General features: G+C 42.2%; 1 protein-coding gene across 1 annotated transcript in view; it reads left to right on the top strand.

Moving 5' to 3' along the window:
- The window catches only part of SYCP2L (synaptonemal complex protein 2 like), a 344080-nt gene that overhangs the window by 53248 nt on the left and 271889 nt on the right, over window positions 1-18943 (top strand). The window contains exons 12-15 of the mRNA XM_075828429.1: window positions 8080-8125; window positions 8621-8713; window positions 13921-13981; window positions 17642-17790. Of these exons, the coding sequence (XP_075684544.1) occupies window positions 8080-8125; window positions 8621-8713; window positions 13921-13981; window positions 17642-17790 (349 nt within the window). The remainder of the gene's footprint in view (window positions 1-8079; window positions 8126-8620; window positions 8714-13920; window positions 13982-17641; window positions 17791-18943) is intronic.

The following is an 18943-nucleotide window of genomic DNA, read 5'->3' as shown; positions in this document are numbered from 1 at the left end:
GGCAGTGAGACACCTGGAGGGACGGCCTCGTCTTTAGTGGTGGTGGAGGAGAAGGAGCCGGAACCTACCCCGTCGGAGGTGATGAATAAACTCCTGGCAACCATATCAGCATGCAAGACCTCGCTGACCGGTAAGATGGAGGAGGTGAAAATTGATATAGGCCTTGTCAGGCAAGATATGCAGGCCTTGAGAGAACGAGTGACACATGTGGAAGATAGGACGGCAGCCATGCCACGTGCTATTTCTGACCTGGAATCTATGGCTGAGCTATTAAAGTAGAAAAATGACGACCTGGATAATAGGTTGCGCCGAAATAATATTCGGATAATAGGATTGCCAGAGAAGTCAGAGGGCCAAGATCCGTGCAAATGTATATCTAAATGGCTGAAAGAGATACTGCCAGACGCACCTTACTCGCAGGCCTTTGCAGTGGAAAGGGCGCACAGGGTTCCGGCAAGACCACCTCCGCCTGGCGCCCCTTCGAGGCCGATGCTGGCCCGTCTGCTTAATTGTAACGACAGGGACATGATCCTACGTCAAGCCTGCCGACTACAAGGAATTACGTATAATGGCGTCGCAATCTCCATATTCCCCGATTTCTCGGCTGATCTACAGAAGCGTAGAGCTACGTTTATGGCTGTGAAAAGGCGGCTGAGGGATCTCAATATACCATATTCCATGGCGTATCCTGCACGGCAGCGGGTAGTGGATAACGACCGTTCTATCTTTTTTAACTCTCCTGGTGGAGGCCAACAACTGGGTGAGAGGAAAGAGATCGCCCCGCCGCGTGTGAGTCCTCTGGATGGTGAGGATGGAAAGTGCCGGAATTTAAAGTTGTCGTTTGAGTTCCTCATGTATTGTGTCTGATGCAGGCTAAAGCTTCGGGTTGGTCTCCTGCGCTTAAGGATGGATGCCACTGTTACGGTGAACCCAGTTTGGAGGATTTATCCGGTGGATTGATAGTTCTGGAGGCCTTGAAAGGGGTTATTCTCATCCTGCCCATTTATTTTGGATGGACTGCCAATCCGTTCTCATTCTGCTTGAGGTACTTATCCTGTACTGGGAAGGAGTGAATCGGTTGATGTGAAGAATGGGCCTCAGTCGAGGGAACGCGTGAGTGTTCCTGGTATCTGCCCGGAAAGCATTTGGTGGTTGAATATTACTGATGTATAGCTTATACTGATGTTTGATTTATAGCTCTCCTTTGCGAGTTTTTGGAAAGGGCTCATGATGCAATGTGGTGTGTAGGGCTGCAGATAGGGAAGGATACTTTAATACTGCCTAATAGCACGGGGCTTTCCCCGCTACTCTTTAGTGCCACGAGGAGGGCATGTTTCGGCAATGGCCTATGTGTCATCTCGCATTGCCGATACAGTTCACTGTTTATATGTTAGTTCTGTCGTTCATGTTTTCAATGCCGTAAGTAAGCGGAATTATACTCATTTATGAATACAAATGTCTAACGGATCATATAGTACAACGAGGTGTGATAAGTCACTAGAGAACATATATTGGTATTATGCAGGAGCCGGGAGACAACTTCCCTCTGATGCAGACTTAGTTTCCAAATCCACTAATGGCGTCCATACCGATCATGTCTTGGAACGTACGGGGGTTGGGCACCCCGCGGAAGAGGGCGGCCATTTTTGCATGTATCCGTAAATTCAATCCCTCTATAATATGTCTGCAAGAGACGCATTTAGTCCCAGATAAAGCGAGATTATTGCGCAGACCTTGGATCCAATGGTCTTCGCACTCCTTTCATACGTCTTATTCCCGTGGGGTCTCTGTATTGGTTCACAAATCTCTAAGGTGGGAAGTGGTCAAACTTAAAGGGATCCTGTCATCAACATCTTACCTGTTAAACTCGCCTGACCCCTCAATGGCTGCAGAGTTCGTTCCTGTTCTCTTCTTTCCTGAAGTCCTCCTCTGTCTGTAAATATCGTCGTTTAAACTCTTCCCGCCTTTTATGGTAATTTTTCCCTCTGGGATGCAGCTTCTTAACCCCGCCCACTGTTGCCACCTGTCTGGCCCTGACTGGCTAAGGAGCCTTCAATCAAAAAGGAGGTGGAGTCCACTCTGAGACGCTGGAGGAATGAAAATCTGACACTTTTCAGATGATTTGACTCTTTTCTGCCTATTTACATACGGCGTGGGACCACTGAAAAACGGAATACTAAAGGTACAGAGCTTACTTAAATCATTGTCATCTAAGCTATAAATATGTTCTTTCACCCACTTTCACCAGGTATTGCTGGCTTTATAGCTAAAATGCTGGTGACCGGTTCCCTTTAAAGAGGATAAGGAAGGTAGATATGTGTTTATACATGCTTACATCGACACTATACCATTTGTTTTACTGGGACTATATGTTCCGCCCCCGGCAAATGCACAGATTTTACATGAGGCGGCTGCATTTGCTGCCGCATATCCGCAGGCTACGGTATTGGGTATGGGGGACCTCAATATGCTCTTGGATCCCAGATGTGAGAGATTCAGGGGGGAAGTGGACTCTGGCGCTGCATCGGTGGTCTCCACATCGTTGAGCTTGCTGTTTCAAGAAATGGGTTGGATAGATATCTTCAGGTGTACGCATCCGAATGCAAAGGTATACTCATGTCACTCTCTCGGTAGAAACTCCCTGTCCTGTATAGATTATATCTTTGGGAACGCCCTAATGGTCCCTATGGTAACGGATATCTCTTATGAAACTAGGGGGGGTGTCGGATCATTCTCCGGTGGTGGCGCGATTCAATCACCCAGGGCCTGTGAGAACTGGCAACTGGAAAATTCACCCATTTTGGCTCACCCTGATAGGGCCGCAAGATCGCATACCGTATCAATTAGAGGTTTTCCAAGACACTAATAGCTCGTGCGATAATTTAAATATTTTGTGGGATACCCTAAAGGCCTATCTGAGAGGGTGCTTGCGATCTACAATATCTTACATAAAGCGTGAAGCGGCAAAGGAAGAGGGTCAGTTGGCGCAACAATGTAAAACATTGGAGGGTGAGTACATAGAGAACCCCTCGGAGGCAAAGCATGGCTGACGGTGGGCCGCAGATATTTATTATTGCTACAAGAAAGAGCTGATAGGAAATTATTCTTTGCTCGGCAAACCTACTTTGAATTGGGTAACCAATCTAGCAAATTGTTGGCTCATTTAATTCACCACAGCTCTCAGAGCTCAGCAATACTAAAGATTAAGGACGGTCAGGGACGTGACTTGACTGATGCTCCCAGCATAGCTGCTCGCTTCACTCAATTCTATAGGGACTTATACTGTACATGTCATACCCGAGGGACACTTTGGGGCTAGCTATTGAAATTCTGAACCAGTTCGAAGATTTTCTGGCCTACACGTTAATTGGAATAAATCTTTTTTCATGCCTTTAAAGGGGGTGGGATGGGCAGATGCCGAGTACTGTTTGCAGGTGGTGTCGACCTTTAAATATCTAGGCATTATTATAAACAAAGACCATAGGCAGGACCGAACCACCAAAATACTTCCTCTGTTGGATTAGATCAGACTCAAGTTAAGAGCGTGGGGGCCCTTCCATTGGCAGTGACGGGCCGAGTAAACTTAAAATGGTTATTCTGCCAAAATGTCTATATGTCCTGGAGCACGCAGCCATACCAGTATATAAGGCCTTTTTTAAATCCCTTCATGCCTTATTCCCAGCCTTTATTTGGGGATCCAATAGATCCAAACTTAGTGTGTCTACCCTGCAGAGACCTAAGCATATGGGAGGGGTGGCATTACCGGACCTGTACATGTATTTTCTAGCTGGGCAGCTGAGGTACTTGCAGCTATGGACAGGGCCGGATCCGTTACCAATGCGGGAACAGCACCTCGCTACATATTTGCATCTCGCACATCTTTGGCCAGTGCTGGAAAGTTCCCCGGGAACCTATAAGGCAATGCTTCCAGTCCATAGGGTGGCAGTGCAGGCCTGGATGGCTGCCAAACAAATTTATGCATATGCGGATATACAGGTGGACAAGCCACTGTGGGATAACCCCCTTCTTCCTCATCTAATGGAAGGGAAAGCCCCCCCCCCTTTTCTGGTGTGGCTTTGAGGTACATAGAATTGGGGATGTATATCGTCTTTAAATCCTTTACACAAATGCAAGAGGACTTCCAAATTCCTAGAGAAAGTTTCTATCGATTATCTGCAGCTGCGACATGCTCTTGCGAGTCAATACCCTAAGTTAGATCACGAATTCTCACGATTCCCTCTGATTGGTGTTTTTAGATCACAGGGCCCCCGGGGGCTGATCTCTGCTGTCTACACTGCTCTTATACAAGCTAAATTGGCCAATGTCATGTTACCGGTGAAGGATAAATGGGAGGGCTTGATACCAGATCTGACTGGGGAGGAATGGGAGGATATACTCATCTCCTCTCTCGGTCTCACCGGCGGCAAATAACAAAATGATTCAACTATCCATAGTTCATCAGAGCTATCTCTCGACGGTGAGATTGTACAGAATGGGCAGATACCCCAGCACTGAATGCCATAGATGCCGTTTTCCCAGATCTGATTTCTGGCATATGATTTGGGATTGTCCAATGGTGGCCTCCTTTTGGGGGGATGTGATGAGTGGTTGAGGAATTGGTGAAGCAGCCGATCCCCCTTTCGCCAAAGGTCTGTCTATTTGGGGTGCTGACTGAAGATCAGTGGCCATTCCACCTGCGCATTCTTCTGCAAGAGGTATTGTTTATGGCAAGGAAAACCATCGCACTTCGGTGAATGGATCAGCGACCACCTAGGGTGGCGAAATGGAAATCGCTGATCAATTCCATTATTCCATACGAGCGAGTTTTATATAAGAAAAGAGGGTGTATTAGTAAATGTTATAAAATATGGCAGATTTGGTGTGATTCACCATGCACTCTGTACACTCCGCATAGATTCACAGATCTGAGGGACCAGTTGCTGCAACCTTGAAGAGGGCTGCTGGCATACGAGTGGTTACTTGCAGGACTTCTATATTTTGTCTGAAATAAATTGGAAATTGACCTTAAAATGTATGATGCCCGTTGGGATGTCCTTATTGAAGATTAATATGTGATCTAAATATGTCATGAGCTGTTAATTACTACCACTACTGCTGTGCTTCTATGTTCATGTAATGTACTATTACCTAAATGTGTTTCTTTGCTGTTCTTTCTACAGACATTTGTATTGTGCAATTTTTTCAATAAAACGAGTTTAAAAAAAATATAGCAAAATACCTGTGGGGTCAAAATGCTAACTATACCCCTAGATAAATTCCCTGAGCGGTGTAGTTTAAAAAATGGGGGTCACTTTTGGGGGTTTCCACTGGTTTGGCACCACAAGACCTCTTCAAACCTGACATGGTGCCTAAAATATATTATGAAAAAAGGAGGCCCCAAAATCCAAGAGGTGCTCCTTTGCGTCTGAGGCCTGTGTTTCAGTCTATTAGCACACTTGGGCCACATGTGGGATATTTCTAAAAACTGCAGAATCTGGGCAATAAATATTGAGGTGCATTTCTCAGGTAAAACCTTCTGTGGTACAGAAAAAAATGTATTACATATGAATTTTGTAAAAAAAATGTAAATTTGAAAATTTCAGCTCTAAATTCCTTCAATTCCTGTAAAACGCCTAAAGGGTTGAAACACTTTCTGAATGCTGTTTTGGATACTTTGAGGGGTGCAGTTTTCAAAATGGGGTGATTTATGGGGGCTTCTAATATATAAGGCACTCAAAACCACTTCAGAACTGAACTGGTCCCTGAAAAAATAGCTTTTTGAAATTTTCTTAAAAATGAGAAATTGCTGCTACAGTTCTAAGCCTTGTAACGTCCTAGAAAAATAAAAGGATGTTCAAAAAACGATGCAAACATAAAGTAGACATATGGGAAATGTTAATTAGTAACTATTTTGTGTGGTATTACTATCTGTTTTACAAGCAGATACATTTAAAATTGGAAAAAATCATAATTTCTTCAAATTTTCGTGTTTTTCACAAATAAGCAATGAATTTATCGACCAAATTTTTTCACTAACATAAAGTACAATATGTCACGAGAAAACAATCTCAGAATCAATTGGATAGGTAAAAGCATTCCAGAGTTATTACCACATAAAGTGACATGTCAGATTTGAAAAAATGCGTCTGGTCCTCAAGGCTTGTTTTTACACTTTGCGTATTTGTTGAAGCTTTTGATGCATAAATTTTATCTAAAGTCCAGAAGTGGTTTCAAGAGAAATAGGAAATATAAAGAAAAAACTTAAAGTCCTTCCTGGATCCACTTCTGGCTATGGTTTAAAAAAAACAACAAAAATCTGCAACAAATACGTGATGTGTGAATGCAGACCTAATGAGAGAATAGTTCTAGACCTCTCCTAGTACGTTTTTGATGATACTCCATGAAATCCCTCGCTGGTTTACCTATCTACTAATAATTGTGTGCCATTCAAAATAATAGACAGTAGGAAGGCCTATTATTCTCTTAACCCCTTAGTGACCAGCCCATTTTAGGCCTTAATGACCAAGCTATTTTATTCGTTTTTCTATAGTCGCATTCAAAGAGCTATAACTTTTTTATTTTTTCGTCTACATAGCTGTATGAGGACTTGTTTTTTGCGGGATTAGTTGTGCTTTTTAATGGCACCATTTTTGGGTACATATAATTTTTATATTAACTTTTATTAACCTTTTTGGGGGGGATTATAAACAAAAACTGAAATTCCGCCATTGTTCTATGCGTTTTTAAATTGACGCCGTTCACTGTGCGACGTAATTAACATGTTACCTTTATTCTATGGGTCGGTACGATCACGGCGATACCACATATGTAGAGGTTTTTTTATGTTTTACGACTTTTGCACAATAAAAACACTTTTGAACTAAAATTATTTGTTTTTGCATCGTCGCTTTCCAAGAGCCGTAATTTTTTTATTTTTCCCTCAATGTAGTGATTTTTTGGGCTTGTTTTCTGCGGGACAAGACGTAGTTTTGAATGGTACTGTTTTGGGGTACATGGGACTTATTTATTCATTTTTATTATGACTTTTTTGGGGGGCAATGGAAAAAATTTCAATTTCGCCATAGTTTTTGGCGTTTTTTTTTTACGGTGTTCACTTTGCGGTTTAAATTACATATTAACTTTATTAATGGAGTCATTACGGTCGCGGCGATACCACATATGTGTACTTTTTTTTTTTTTTTACACTTTTACTAAATAAAACCACTTTTTATGGAAAAAAATGGTTTTATTTATTTTTTTACTGTACTTTTTATTAATCTTTATTTCACTTTGATGACTGATTTTATTAGTCCCACTAGGGGACTTTACTGTGCGATATTCCGATCGCTGCTATAATGCTCTGGTATACTTCGTATACCAGAGCATTATTGCCTGTCAGTGTAAATCTGACAGGCAATCTGTTAGGACGTGCCTCCGGCGCGTCCTAACAGGCATATGTCCAGGGCAGACCTGGGGGCTTTTATCAGTCCCCCGGCTGCCATGACACCCCATCGGAGACCCGCGATTGCATTCGCGGGCCGCCGATGGGTGAGAGAGGGAGCGCACTCCCTCTGTAAACAAAGTTAAATGCCGCGGTCGCTATTGACGGCGGCATTTAACGGGTTAAACGGCCGCGATCGAAGTAAACTTCGATCGCGGGCGTTGGAGCAGGAGCTCAGCTGTCATCAGACAGCAGAGCCCCGGCACCAGCCTGCACGGGAGACCCGTGCAGGACTTAGACTAGGCTGACGTGAAAAGGCGTCAGCCTAGCCTAAAGCCCAGTAGTGAATGACGTTAAAAGGCGTATTAGTGGTCACTAAGGGGTTAAAGTAGCAGTGGGTCCCCTAGCTTGCTTGGCCCCTTGCACTGCTCTCAGGTAACAGGAAACTAGCAAAACACTGAATTTATCTTTTCAGAATATAAAAAATGTTGTATAAAAAAAATCCATAAGTGATATACGTAAAGGATTACTTAAAGGTTACAATGTTTTTGTTCAACCCATAAAAATAGGTATTTTTGAATTGTGATCTTATTTATTTTTTTTGTTTTTATTAGCCGAATGTCTTTTGTTTGTTACAGGGTCCACACATTTCCATGCATTAGTGTATCCACAGATATGGATGAGGTATGTTTATTCTATTGTGGTTTTTTTTCTTCAAGACTTGAGGAAATGCATCTGATTTTTTTTTTTTATTATCTGGCGGTTTGAACAGATGCCCTTTTATATAGATGCAAAAGAATAGGATCACAACATTTTATATTTTCTACTGGCAAGTGTCAAGCAGGATGATGCAGTTTCTCTTAGTCTTGTTTTTTGAAATCATGACTTTTTGAATAAATGAGTTTTCTGGGACCTCCCGGACCCCTCGTCAATCAGGACCATTAACGGTATGCTATCATTGTTTAAATAGGCACAGCATCTTGTCCATACTAGCCGCTGTTCCTGGTAGCTCAGCTTGTATCATTGACTGACTGGTGGGGGTGCCAGAGGCCCTAAGGTTGGGCCATCAATGTTAGTCCTGGAAACCCCCTTTAACTTTTCAATGTTGCTATTAAATTTATCATGGTCTAAATATAACCCCTTGAATGTGTTTTTTTTTCTCTGCTTTGCCTGTTTTAGCTGACAAAACCTCAGGATGATAAACTTGAAGACTTTTGGATTGATTTCAATATTGGCAGCGAGTGTATCTCATTCTACATACAGAATAATGCGGTAAATTCAATGTGATATTGCAATAATGCTTTAATAGCACCAAACCATGTAAAACGGACAAATTGAGGAATAGAGCATCCTGACACCCATCCAGATGCCAATGCTAAGGAATAGCAGCCTATGGGGCTTGCAGATAGAAGGGTTATTTTTCATTTTGGTGCTATACTCAAAATACTAAAATTCAGCAGCACAAAAAAAAATTCTAAAATTTTCCAACAAGTACCGGTTAATTTTAAGATTTACTATAGCCGCTTTCACATGAGTGTAATATGTGTGCTCTTTTGTGCCTGTGTTCCGAGTGAGAGTATCATAGCCTGCTATTGTACTTTTACTATAGTTCTCATGAACGGTGGGATGACCGGGTGCTGCATTCTATGCAAACCCCTGATTTCTAATTAACCCTCTAAAAGATTTTTGGGGGTTTTGCCTCTTGCCATTCATGCAGTCATAACACTTTTTTCTAAATTTTAAGGTCTTTTTTTTTTTTTTTTTTTTTTGCGGGAGTAGTATCAATCAGGACTAATTACGTATGCTCCAACAGAAGGCATCCTAAACAGACAGCCGTAGGGTTCTTCAACGTACTTTGGGCTGTCTATGGGTAGAGCTCTCATCACAGAGCATCCCTCGGTAACACGATCAACAGGGGAGCCCAGCTTTTGCTTTGCTCTTTCTATGCTGCAATCAACTTTAATCACAGTATACAAGTGGTTAAAGGGGCATTCCCAGAATAGACCTCTCATACTTATCGTTGGGGGACAGATCGTTTGTATATGCTGTTGCCACTAGTAGGCTTAACACGAGGTATTAAGTGTTAACTCCTACAGAATATACCCCACCTACTGAGCCAATTAAAAAAATAGAGAAAGCGAGACCGCACTACTTTTCATCGGTCTTGTTTATTGCACCCTTAGCATTGTTTTGGCAATTACTAGAGCCAATTCTCAACCTTGATCTGGTCTTCTGAGGCAAGAACTACTATATTGTAGATATTTTTCTGGTGCTTTTGATTTTCTAGTTACTAAGCCAATTCGGTCTTGGCTTAGCATCTGTAGGAGACAGAAGCTCCTTGTACAGCAGGCCATATTTTTTTTTAATGTTCATTAGTTTTTATTTCTCACTCATTCTCGGTTGGGTAACCGGATCAACATTGTTACCCGGTTGTCCCCTTTAATAGTGGGCGCACAGTGTCAACTCTACTGGTGCCGTGGTCCTCCTGCCTAAAGTAAACAAGCGGGACAAGAGTTATCGACTCCTTGTGTCGCTCTTTAGTGTAAGGGTCACCTTGCCTTCATAGCTCCCCACCAGTGTTCCTCTCATCGGAAAGCGGAACACTGAGGGGTCTTGTCCCTGCTGGTCTTGACTATCTGGGATCTGAAGAGGACAGGAGGCCTTTGGGATGAGTTTTCGCCTTTTTTTAATTTTTTTTATTTTTCGCTGCGGCTGCCATTTTATCTGTCACCCTCTCCTTGCTCCAACGCTATCCCGTTACTTTAGGTCACACTTGTTGAGCGGACCATGCTGTGTTTCGCATATTGTCCCAGGCGGCAGCGTTATTATGCTTTAGCCACTGGTCCTTTTTTTTCTGCCTAGGCCTCGGCTTCTTCTACCCCTCCGGGGTTCATTGGCGGACCTTTCAGTCACAATGGCCTTCTTGCTTTTTTCCTCTTCTCTAGGTCTCCAATTGGAAGCTGCTGGGACAGGACCTCCTGCTGAGCAGATACCTCTATCAGAGCACCACACTCTATTATCCGGGTAGGACCAGCCCTTGGGGCAGTTTTCCTCTCACAGGTGCCCTCCCGTAGTCTCTGAGCTGGCTATTCCTGCTTTTTGTAGTACATAAGCAGTACTTCACAGCCATTACCCTCTTCACTAAAGTGATGTAATGGTGTTGCACATGCAGTACTTGATTAGATTTGTACCTTATGCCCCCTCCCTATTTATGTAAGAGTAGAGTAACCCCATAATGTTATCTAGAGGAGAATCTTTAGCCCTACGATACCTCACTACCTATTTTGCCTGCACTAAGTTCAATTCAACATTTTAATGCGGTCAGCCTACTCCTCTGTGCGATGCATGCTGGCCACCAAGCCAACCCTCCATAGGCTGCCACTCCCAGTGGTACCCACGCCTAGTGTTGAAGAGGCCCACTTTTGTATCTCAGATCCGTGAAAACGGACAAAAAATTGTACATTTCCTATTTTTTCACGTGCACTTCACACTGTCCGTTAAAACAAGGGCCGTGTGAACAGGCCCAAAGCCCCGCATGCAGCCGTGTAACAGCCGTTAAAAAAAAATAAATCTTACGTGCTGTCATTCACAGAAATTTTACCGAAGTGTCGGGAGTGATGAATAGACATCACGCTGGAAGTGTTGTCTATTCACTCCCAAGACACTTCGGTAAAGTTAATATGGGAGTGTGTGACTACACAGCGTGATCTCGCGAGATCACGCTGTGTTGCGAGTACTGCTAAAAATGAATGCCGAGAAGTGTGACTCTGGTCAGTGTCATACACTCCTCTTTACAACGCCCAGTTGGTAAAGTAAAAACACACCCAGTTGTCTATTAAGAAACTAATTGGCATAAATCTAAAATTGTGCATAACTTGCTCAAAACTGATCGTTTTTCAAAATAAAAAACACTGTTGTGACAGAGCCTCTTTAAGGCACAACCAAGATACGACACCCCTTCTAGAAAATCTGGACCTCGGCCTTTTCAGATGTTTGTCAATTCGTAATCCTCCCAACAGCCTTCTCAACCAGGACAAACAAGGTCAAAGAAGAAGCCCCCTTTCAAACCCTAGCCTTCCTGGAGTCCCTCACACTCATTTCACCAAATCAGGAGCTGGTAAAACCTGTTGAGCCTGCAGGTGCGCCCAGACTCAAGCCTGTTCAAAAGAGGTGCAGGCGCCTTTTCTTCAAAGATATCTGGCTAGTCTCTCATACTCTGGTGTGGGAGGTGGTATTAACTGGGTACAAAATAGTTTTGTCATTTTTCCTTCCGACCATTTCTGCCAGTCCAGGACTCCCAGATCTCCACCCATGGTGGCTGGCTTTTCTTTTCTCAGGCAATACACTCTCTCGCTTCAAGAGGCAATCATCCCTGTCCCTCAGGACCAAAAATATTGAAGGTTTTACTCCAATCTATTTTTGGTGCCATAAAAGTACGGGTAGGTTTGCCTCTGTTCTGGACCTCCCAAAAGTCTTAATTCCTACTTCAAGGTCTGTCACTTTGCTTGGTGAACGCCTCGAACAAAGAGAGATTTTCTTCAGTGCACATAAAAGATGCGTACCTCCTCGTTCAAATCTGCCAGTCCTGTCGGTGCCTCCCCATCATAAGCTTGTGGCACTCCCGTTCGGCCTGACGACGGCCCCACGGGTTTTCACCAAAATGCACTCGATGGTGATTGAGTGTTCTGCTCAAATCTTCATGCATAGAGGACATACAAGCCAGTCTCCAGATATCTCTGGATACCTTGACTTGCTTTGGTTGGATAATCAGTTGCTACAAATCCTTCCTATCTTCTACTCAGAGACCCACATTCCTTAGCATGACCTTCGACACTTTCTCGGCAAAGCTGTTTCTGCCTCAGGAAAAATTAAATGGGTTGTCCAGACAGGGGCAGATATTCATACTGATATATCCACAGGATAGGTCATCAGTATATGATCGGTGGGGTGGACTTGCTGGCTAAAGCCCCTTGGCACTTGCCCCATTGACACGATCTACTCTTTTAAGCTCCCCTCTTCCTGCAGCTTTTAGAGTTACTATGTTTAACAGTGTGTCTGTGTAAGCCTTTCTTGTGCACGCATGGCTTTTAGGAAAGAGTTCCCCAATCAAAGCTCAAGGCCAGGAAGTTTTCCACGGTTCGCATTTACCACCATTCTTGGAAGTCCTATTTCCAATGGTTTGAGACCTGGGCCGGACCCCCCCCACCCGCATTTTTTTTTCTCTATTCAGGATTCTCTTGTTCCTCCAGTGGTGCCTAGATTTGGAATGCCCTAAGTTCCCTACTGATGACCTATACACCGGACAGGTCATCAGCGTATGATTGCGGGTCCCGAGACCCGGACCCTGCACCGATCTGGCGGCCTTTGGGCACCGGATTTTATTGGACAGTATGCAGTGTACGGAGCCGGAAGCAGTTGGCTCAGTACCCTGCAGAACTGCAGCTCTGCTTCTATTTACTTGAATTTCAGCAGAGCTGCAGTTCCGTGACCGGAGTTATCTGCTTCCGGCATGGACGTCCAGTGCCCGGAGGCAGCCATAGCAGCTGATCGGTGTGGGGTCCGGGTCTCAGACCTGCACCAATCGTATAATGATGACCTATCCGGTGGATAGGTCATCAGTTGTCCAGTAGTGGACAACACCTATAATGTTACAAGTTCTTTATGCTTTTCAATTGCCTGCTAGTGTTGAAATCTGATTTCGGGACCTTCTTTCAAAGGGTTGCTCATGCGGCTCCTCCTTGCCTATTCCCAGCTTGTCAGTTATACTTAAACCTGATCCTGGGCCATCCACAATTTTCTCCACTTGAATCTCTGTGGGATATTTCTCACCATCTTTTCTCCTGGAAGGTGCTATTTTTATTTTGGATGTTAATTCTTTCCAGATGGTCTCATAGATGGCAAGTATGATCGAACTGAAATCTGGTCCAGATAAAAGGATGATCTTTTTAAAGAAGTGTTTTTTGGAAAAGTTTCTCTTTTTATTATAACTTAACTATTCAGTAATTGAAAGGCTATTTTCCCACCATGTTTGCCTCAAACGTCTGACATCTATTTGTATCCCCCCAAAAAATATGGCCATAGCTTTCTATGGTGCAGAGGTTGACTGGGGACTGAATGTTGACGTATGCATTTTTTACTTTTGTATGTATGTATGTATGTATGTGTGTATGTGTGTGTGTATAAATAAATATACCTGCCTTTATAGAAGAATAAATTAGATGTTTATGTGAACTGTATGCAAGAAAACAAACCATGTAAGCTGTAAGTAAAAAAACAAACCATGGTGTAAATGTAATCTTCTACATAATAAGCGTATTTATCAAACATAGTTTTCCCATTGTCTGCCTGGTAAAAATTTGTTGATTTAAATATTATTCTTAATGTTTAAAAAAACCATTACATTTGCATCTGATTCTGTGGCCTATCAAATACTGTATGTAATATGCACAATAGGTAACTTCAAGTTTGTTTATTTTTAGGGTTGTCTCTGGGATTCTATCCGATTACAAAAAGAATCTCTGAGTGGTTACAGCTTGGAAGGTACTATTTTGTAATTTTATTACTTGCTGCATACATGCATAGGAAATGAAAGGTTATTCACCTTGCCAAAAAAAAAAGCCAAAAACGTTGTCATTATAATAATCTTACCTGACTACTCCATGTTCTTTCTTTTTTTTTTTTTTATTCTGTTTTTTTGTGGTGTTGATGTGCTCCGTTACTGTTGGCACCCGTCTCTCGATTTTAGTTAGGCGGTCACTCCATGTTGTGCTTTCACGGCAAACTACTTATCCCATAATACCTTGCGGTCACTTGCTGACTAACCCCCTAACCTCCAGTGATTTGCCTCCGCCCCAATAGCTGTATCATTCCCTCCCACCGTAGCCCACCTATTATCCCTCCCCTAGAAAACCACTGCAAGCCTCATTTGCAAGTTTTCCAGTGCTCTACAATTTATGCATTTATCTTTGGGCAGTGGAAGCGGCAAAGGAAATATCACATGACATGTTACGTTTGCTGGTTCGTTTCTGACTGAGAACGAAAAGTCACAATATGACGTTTCGTAAAGGGGGCTCGCGAAATCTGGAGAATGTCATCAGATCACTGATTAATTCTTTCATTGACGTTTGGGATCATGGGAAAGAGTCGCCTGATCATAGGAAGTTTAGTAACTGGCCTGCTATCCTCTGGTCTGATCAGTGTCACATGAACGGTTAACAATTTCGTGATACACTGTAAATGAGCGAGTAAACTAACTTTGTATGAAAAGGTCAGTGGCATATCATTTCTGGAAAGCAGATCAGCCCTTTAGTCATTCTGTTGGACATTTATAAATACACGTGTAAGAAAGAGACGCACAATAAGAACTGCAGAAAATTACTGAGAAACTTGCCCAATATTAACTTGTTGCCTATTCTTGATGTCTATTCTCGTCATGAGCGGCTAGACGTTGCCACATCGTGACAAGCATAGATGTCATGCTAATTGCGCAGGCATAGCAATTGTGCCCGTGCGATTAGGAGTGAGGCAATGACACTAATATACATCTGCAGCCCCGCTCTAACAGCATAGACCACTAATCTCTGCCATTAACACTTTGATTGCTGCGACCAAAGCTGATCGTAGCATTCAAAGGGAAAATCTATGCGATTGAGGGACATACTTTATATGGATGAACAGCCCAGGGTCCATTGAAGGACCCCCCTAGGCTGTCTGACCATATTTCCTGTTAGGGCATACTCTGGTATGTCATAACAACTGCCTGTGTACTATCTGTTCTAGGGGTGCACTATGCATCGAAATCTCGATACCATTTCGATTCTGTGCGGGGGCAAACGGTTTGATACCGCCAATTTATGTATTTCGATACGGAGCTGTGCTGCCGCACAGCTTAGTATTGAAATGAATAAAGAGAACATGGTGTGCACACTGTACAGCGCCCGCGATGTTCTCTTCCTTTAGTACCTGCTCTGCTCATCATTCGTGCCGGACGCGTCACAGTAGGAGGGAGGAACGCTCCTTTCTCTACTGCCACCAATGATAATCTGAGTATGTGGGAATGGGGAGGGAGGGGAATGTCACGAGCGGCACAGGCAGTGGGTTCCTGATGACTTGCCTGTATCACTCGCACCGCTAGTGTGGAATCCGGACTGCGCTGCAGTTTAGCAACAGACCAGCCCCAGGCAGGTATTCGTTAGAATAGAGCAAAAGCTTGAAATAAACTCACTAGAGTAGGGACTAGTGTTTTTTGCAGCCAGCGTTGAGGAACATTGGGGTTAATGTGACCCACATTAACCCCAATGTTGCCATTATGTGAAGGAAATGATGAAGTCACTTATTATTGTGATGCCCAGGGTGTTATGATTTTAGTACCTCCATGTGCCTCACATTAATTGTAATTAACCCCATCATGTACCTCACACATTAACCCAATGTTGCCCATTATGACTGAGCAAGGTACTTGATGGGATCCCTTACTATAATGGGCAACATTGGGTTAATCTGAGGGAAATGATGGGGTGAATTACTATTAGGGCCTGAATTTCCCGGACCGAACACTGCTTAAGAAGCCAGACTCCTAGCATCCGTTATCTATGGTGATGAGTCACTGCCTCCCCACGGGAAAACTGTCCTGTTCTAAAATCCTAGGCAGTGACTCCTATCATCACAGATAACTGATGCTTGGAGCCCGGCTTCTTAAACGGTGTTCGGTCCGGGAAATGCAGGTGACATACGATCCGTATATCACGGACCAAGCACAGCCATTTGAATAAGCCCTAATAGTAATTAACCCCATCATTTCCCTCCAATTAACCCAATGTTGCCCATTATAATCATTATAGAAAGTTGATCCCATCAAGTACCTCGCTCAGTCATAATGGGCAACATTGGGTTAATGTGTGAGGCACATGATTGGGTTAATTACTATTAATGTGAGGCACATGGAGGTTCAAAATTGATAACACCTCGTGCCTCACAGAAAACGGAAGGACATTTTTGTGGGTTTTTTAATGTTGGCAAAGTATCGTTTTGGTATCGTGTATCGCGATACTACTCTAAGTATCGGTACCGAAGTCCACCATAATCAGTACACAGGATAATATACTGCCATATACTGTAGATCTGCTAGAACTTTAAAGTTAATAAATAAAAATCCCCCTATGGAAAAAAAGCAAAATTAATAATAAATAAAATAATGCTAAATAAAAAATCTCAGTGAATAAAACAACAAATGCACTTTTTTTTTCTTTTTTTTTTTTACAAAAAACTTGATTAAATCCAGTATCAAAACATACAATATTACAGATGTAGCCATCTATATCTAGACTTTTAACGCAGTGTCAAGCAACTGTAACTTGACTTTTTCAATGACTTTTCAATGGCTTATGTGTTCTGATATAATCTATAAAAACGTCATGTTTTTGGTATCCTCATGACTGCAACAACCTGCACAATAAACGTATAAACATCTTATGATCGGTCTATGCGTAATTTTACCTTATGATAGTCATCACATCTATTAGGATAAACTGTGAACTGCATTCTGCCATTCTAAAAAAAATAAAAATCTAGAGAAAATACTATCTTATATGTACTCTAAAATGGAGCCTAAAATCTATAACTGGACTTCATTTTCCCTACTTAAATTATTTTGAGTGTTAGGGTATGTTCACACGGCCTATTTTTGTCTGTTTTTCGGGCCGTAAACGCCTGAAAAACTGGGAGCAGAATGCCTCCAAACATCTGCCTATTGATTTCAATGGGAAAACGGCGTTCTGTTCTGATGGAGCGTTTTTCGGGCCGCGAAAAAAGTGCAAGTCACTTCTTGGGACGTTTTTTGAGCCGTTTTTCATTGACTTTAGTGAAAAAAGCTCCAAAAACGGCTGTGAAATACACAGCGAAAATCGTGAGTGGCTTAAAAAACTTCTGAATATCAGGAACGGTTTTCCCGTGAAAACAGCTCCGTATTTTGAGACGTTTTTGCTCACTGCGTGTGAACATACCCTCACCCTATTATTTCCTTCTTTAGAAAACATTATGTAGGTTGGCATCTTGGTATTTTACTGAAAAGCAAAAACAGGAAGTATCACTGAACATAGTTAGGTTTTCCTAATGGTTCATCCATGTATGGGACTTTATTTGAATTAAAAAAAAAAACAGGTTTTCAGAAACATCTACCTAATAATTTTTTCTTTCTTAAAGAATGTAATGAACAGATGCTCTTAAGCATACACCTTAACATCCCTCTATCTATCAATAACAAGGAGGTCAAATACATCAAAATGAACTTTGGACTTGAGCACGACATTACGAATGCTACGATCAAAACGTATGGAGAGGAACTTCAAACGGTACAGCTATATCATGATGTCTCTAGCCGAGCATGCTAATCTCTTCCTAATATTCCGCCCTAGTGCTAGATTATAATAAAAATAATTTATTTCTCGTTGGGCTTTTAGATGATTTTTAATAAAAACTGTGCCTCCCATGTAAGGCACATCATTGTAATATATAGATAAGGCTCTGTTTACAGAGGCTCTGTTAGAGCATGCAGCGCCTTTTTTTATTTTCTGGTAAACCGATGGACGCCATCACAGAAACCTGCCAAAACTGATTTAAAGTCAATAGGTTTTGTGCTGTTCGTGTCCATGATGCAGTTAGCTATCCTGTGATGGTTGTTTTACTGTGTAATGCAGAGCCTATGCATGGTTTCATAGGGACTGTAAAGTATGGCTGCTAATACAGAAGAAATGTGCAGAACCTGTTTTTCTATTGTTTTGCATGCATTATAAAATTATCATTTTGACACTATTGAATAGAACTGGTGGTTGGGTTTTTTATTTTTGTTTTTTTTTTAAAGTAGAGAATAGTTCTATTTCTTCTCGAGTAGCTTTTTAGTGCCAAAAATCAAATGGCAAATAGCTGAGTCTTTACTCATATGAGTAACCGCACAGGAGGCTTGTAACGCATTACCGAAGACCAGCTTTTTACTGACTGAGATTTTTGGCCATTGGAGCTCTGTTCACACTTGTGTTATGGCTTCCATTTTTACATGATCTAGCCGTTTGACACATCCCACGTGATCTGTCAGTATCTGTATTTTTGTCATCTTCCCCGTTAACTAATAATGGGTCAGTCAGGCAGTAGTATTTGTTTTTTCACTGAAAAGTGCAGCATGTTACACTATTCTGACTTTCAAAAATCTATAGAAATCAAGTAATGGAGAATACAAGTGTGAAAAGAGCTTAACAGGCAAAGAAAGGGGAACTGCAGACTACTAGATGGTCAAGAAGATACGACTTTCCCGTAATAAGATTCATTACAAAGTTTCATGTATTTGCATATACTACTGGTTAATCCAAAGAAATTAAATTAAAATAAATTACAGCCACACATTAAATATAAAAAGCCAGTTCTAAAAACCTCTAGCTCCTTTTAACACTATGTATAGTCTAGCGATTTGCATTTTAGGCATAACTTTCTGTAATAGGTTTATTTATAATG

The sequence above is a fragment of the Rhinoderma darwinii genome, chromosome 5 (genome assembly GCF_050947455.1).
Source record: "Rhinoderma darwinii isolate aRhiDar2 chromosome 5, aRhiDar2.hap1, whole genome shotgun sequence".
In the NCBI taxonomy this organism is placed as follows: domain Eukaryota; kingdom Metazoa; phylum Chordata; class Amphibia; order Anura; family Rhinodermatidae; genus Rhinoderma; species Rhinoderma darwinii.
Note: the sequence above shows the minus strand (reverse complement) of the source record. Positions and strands in the feature narration are given on the sequence as shown.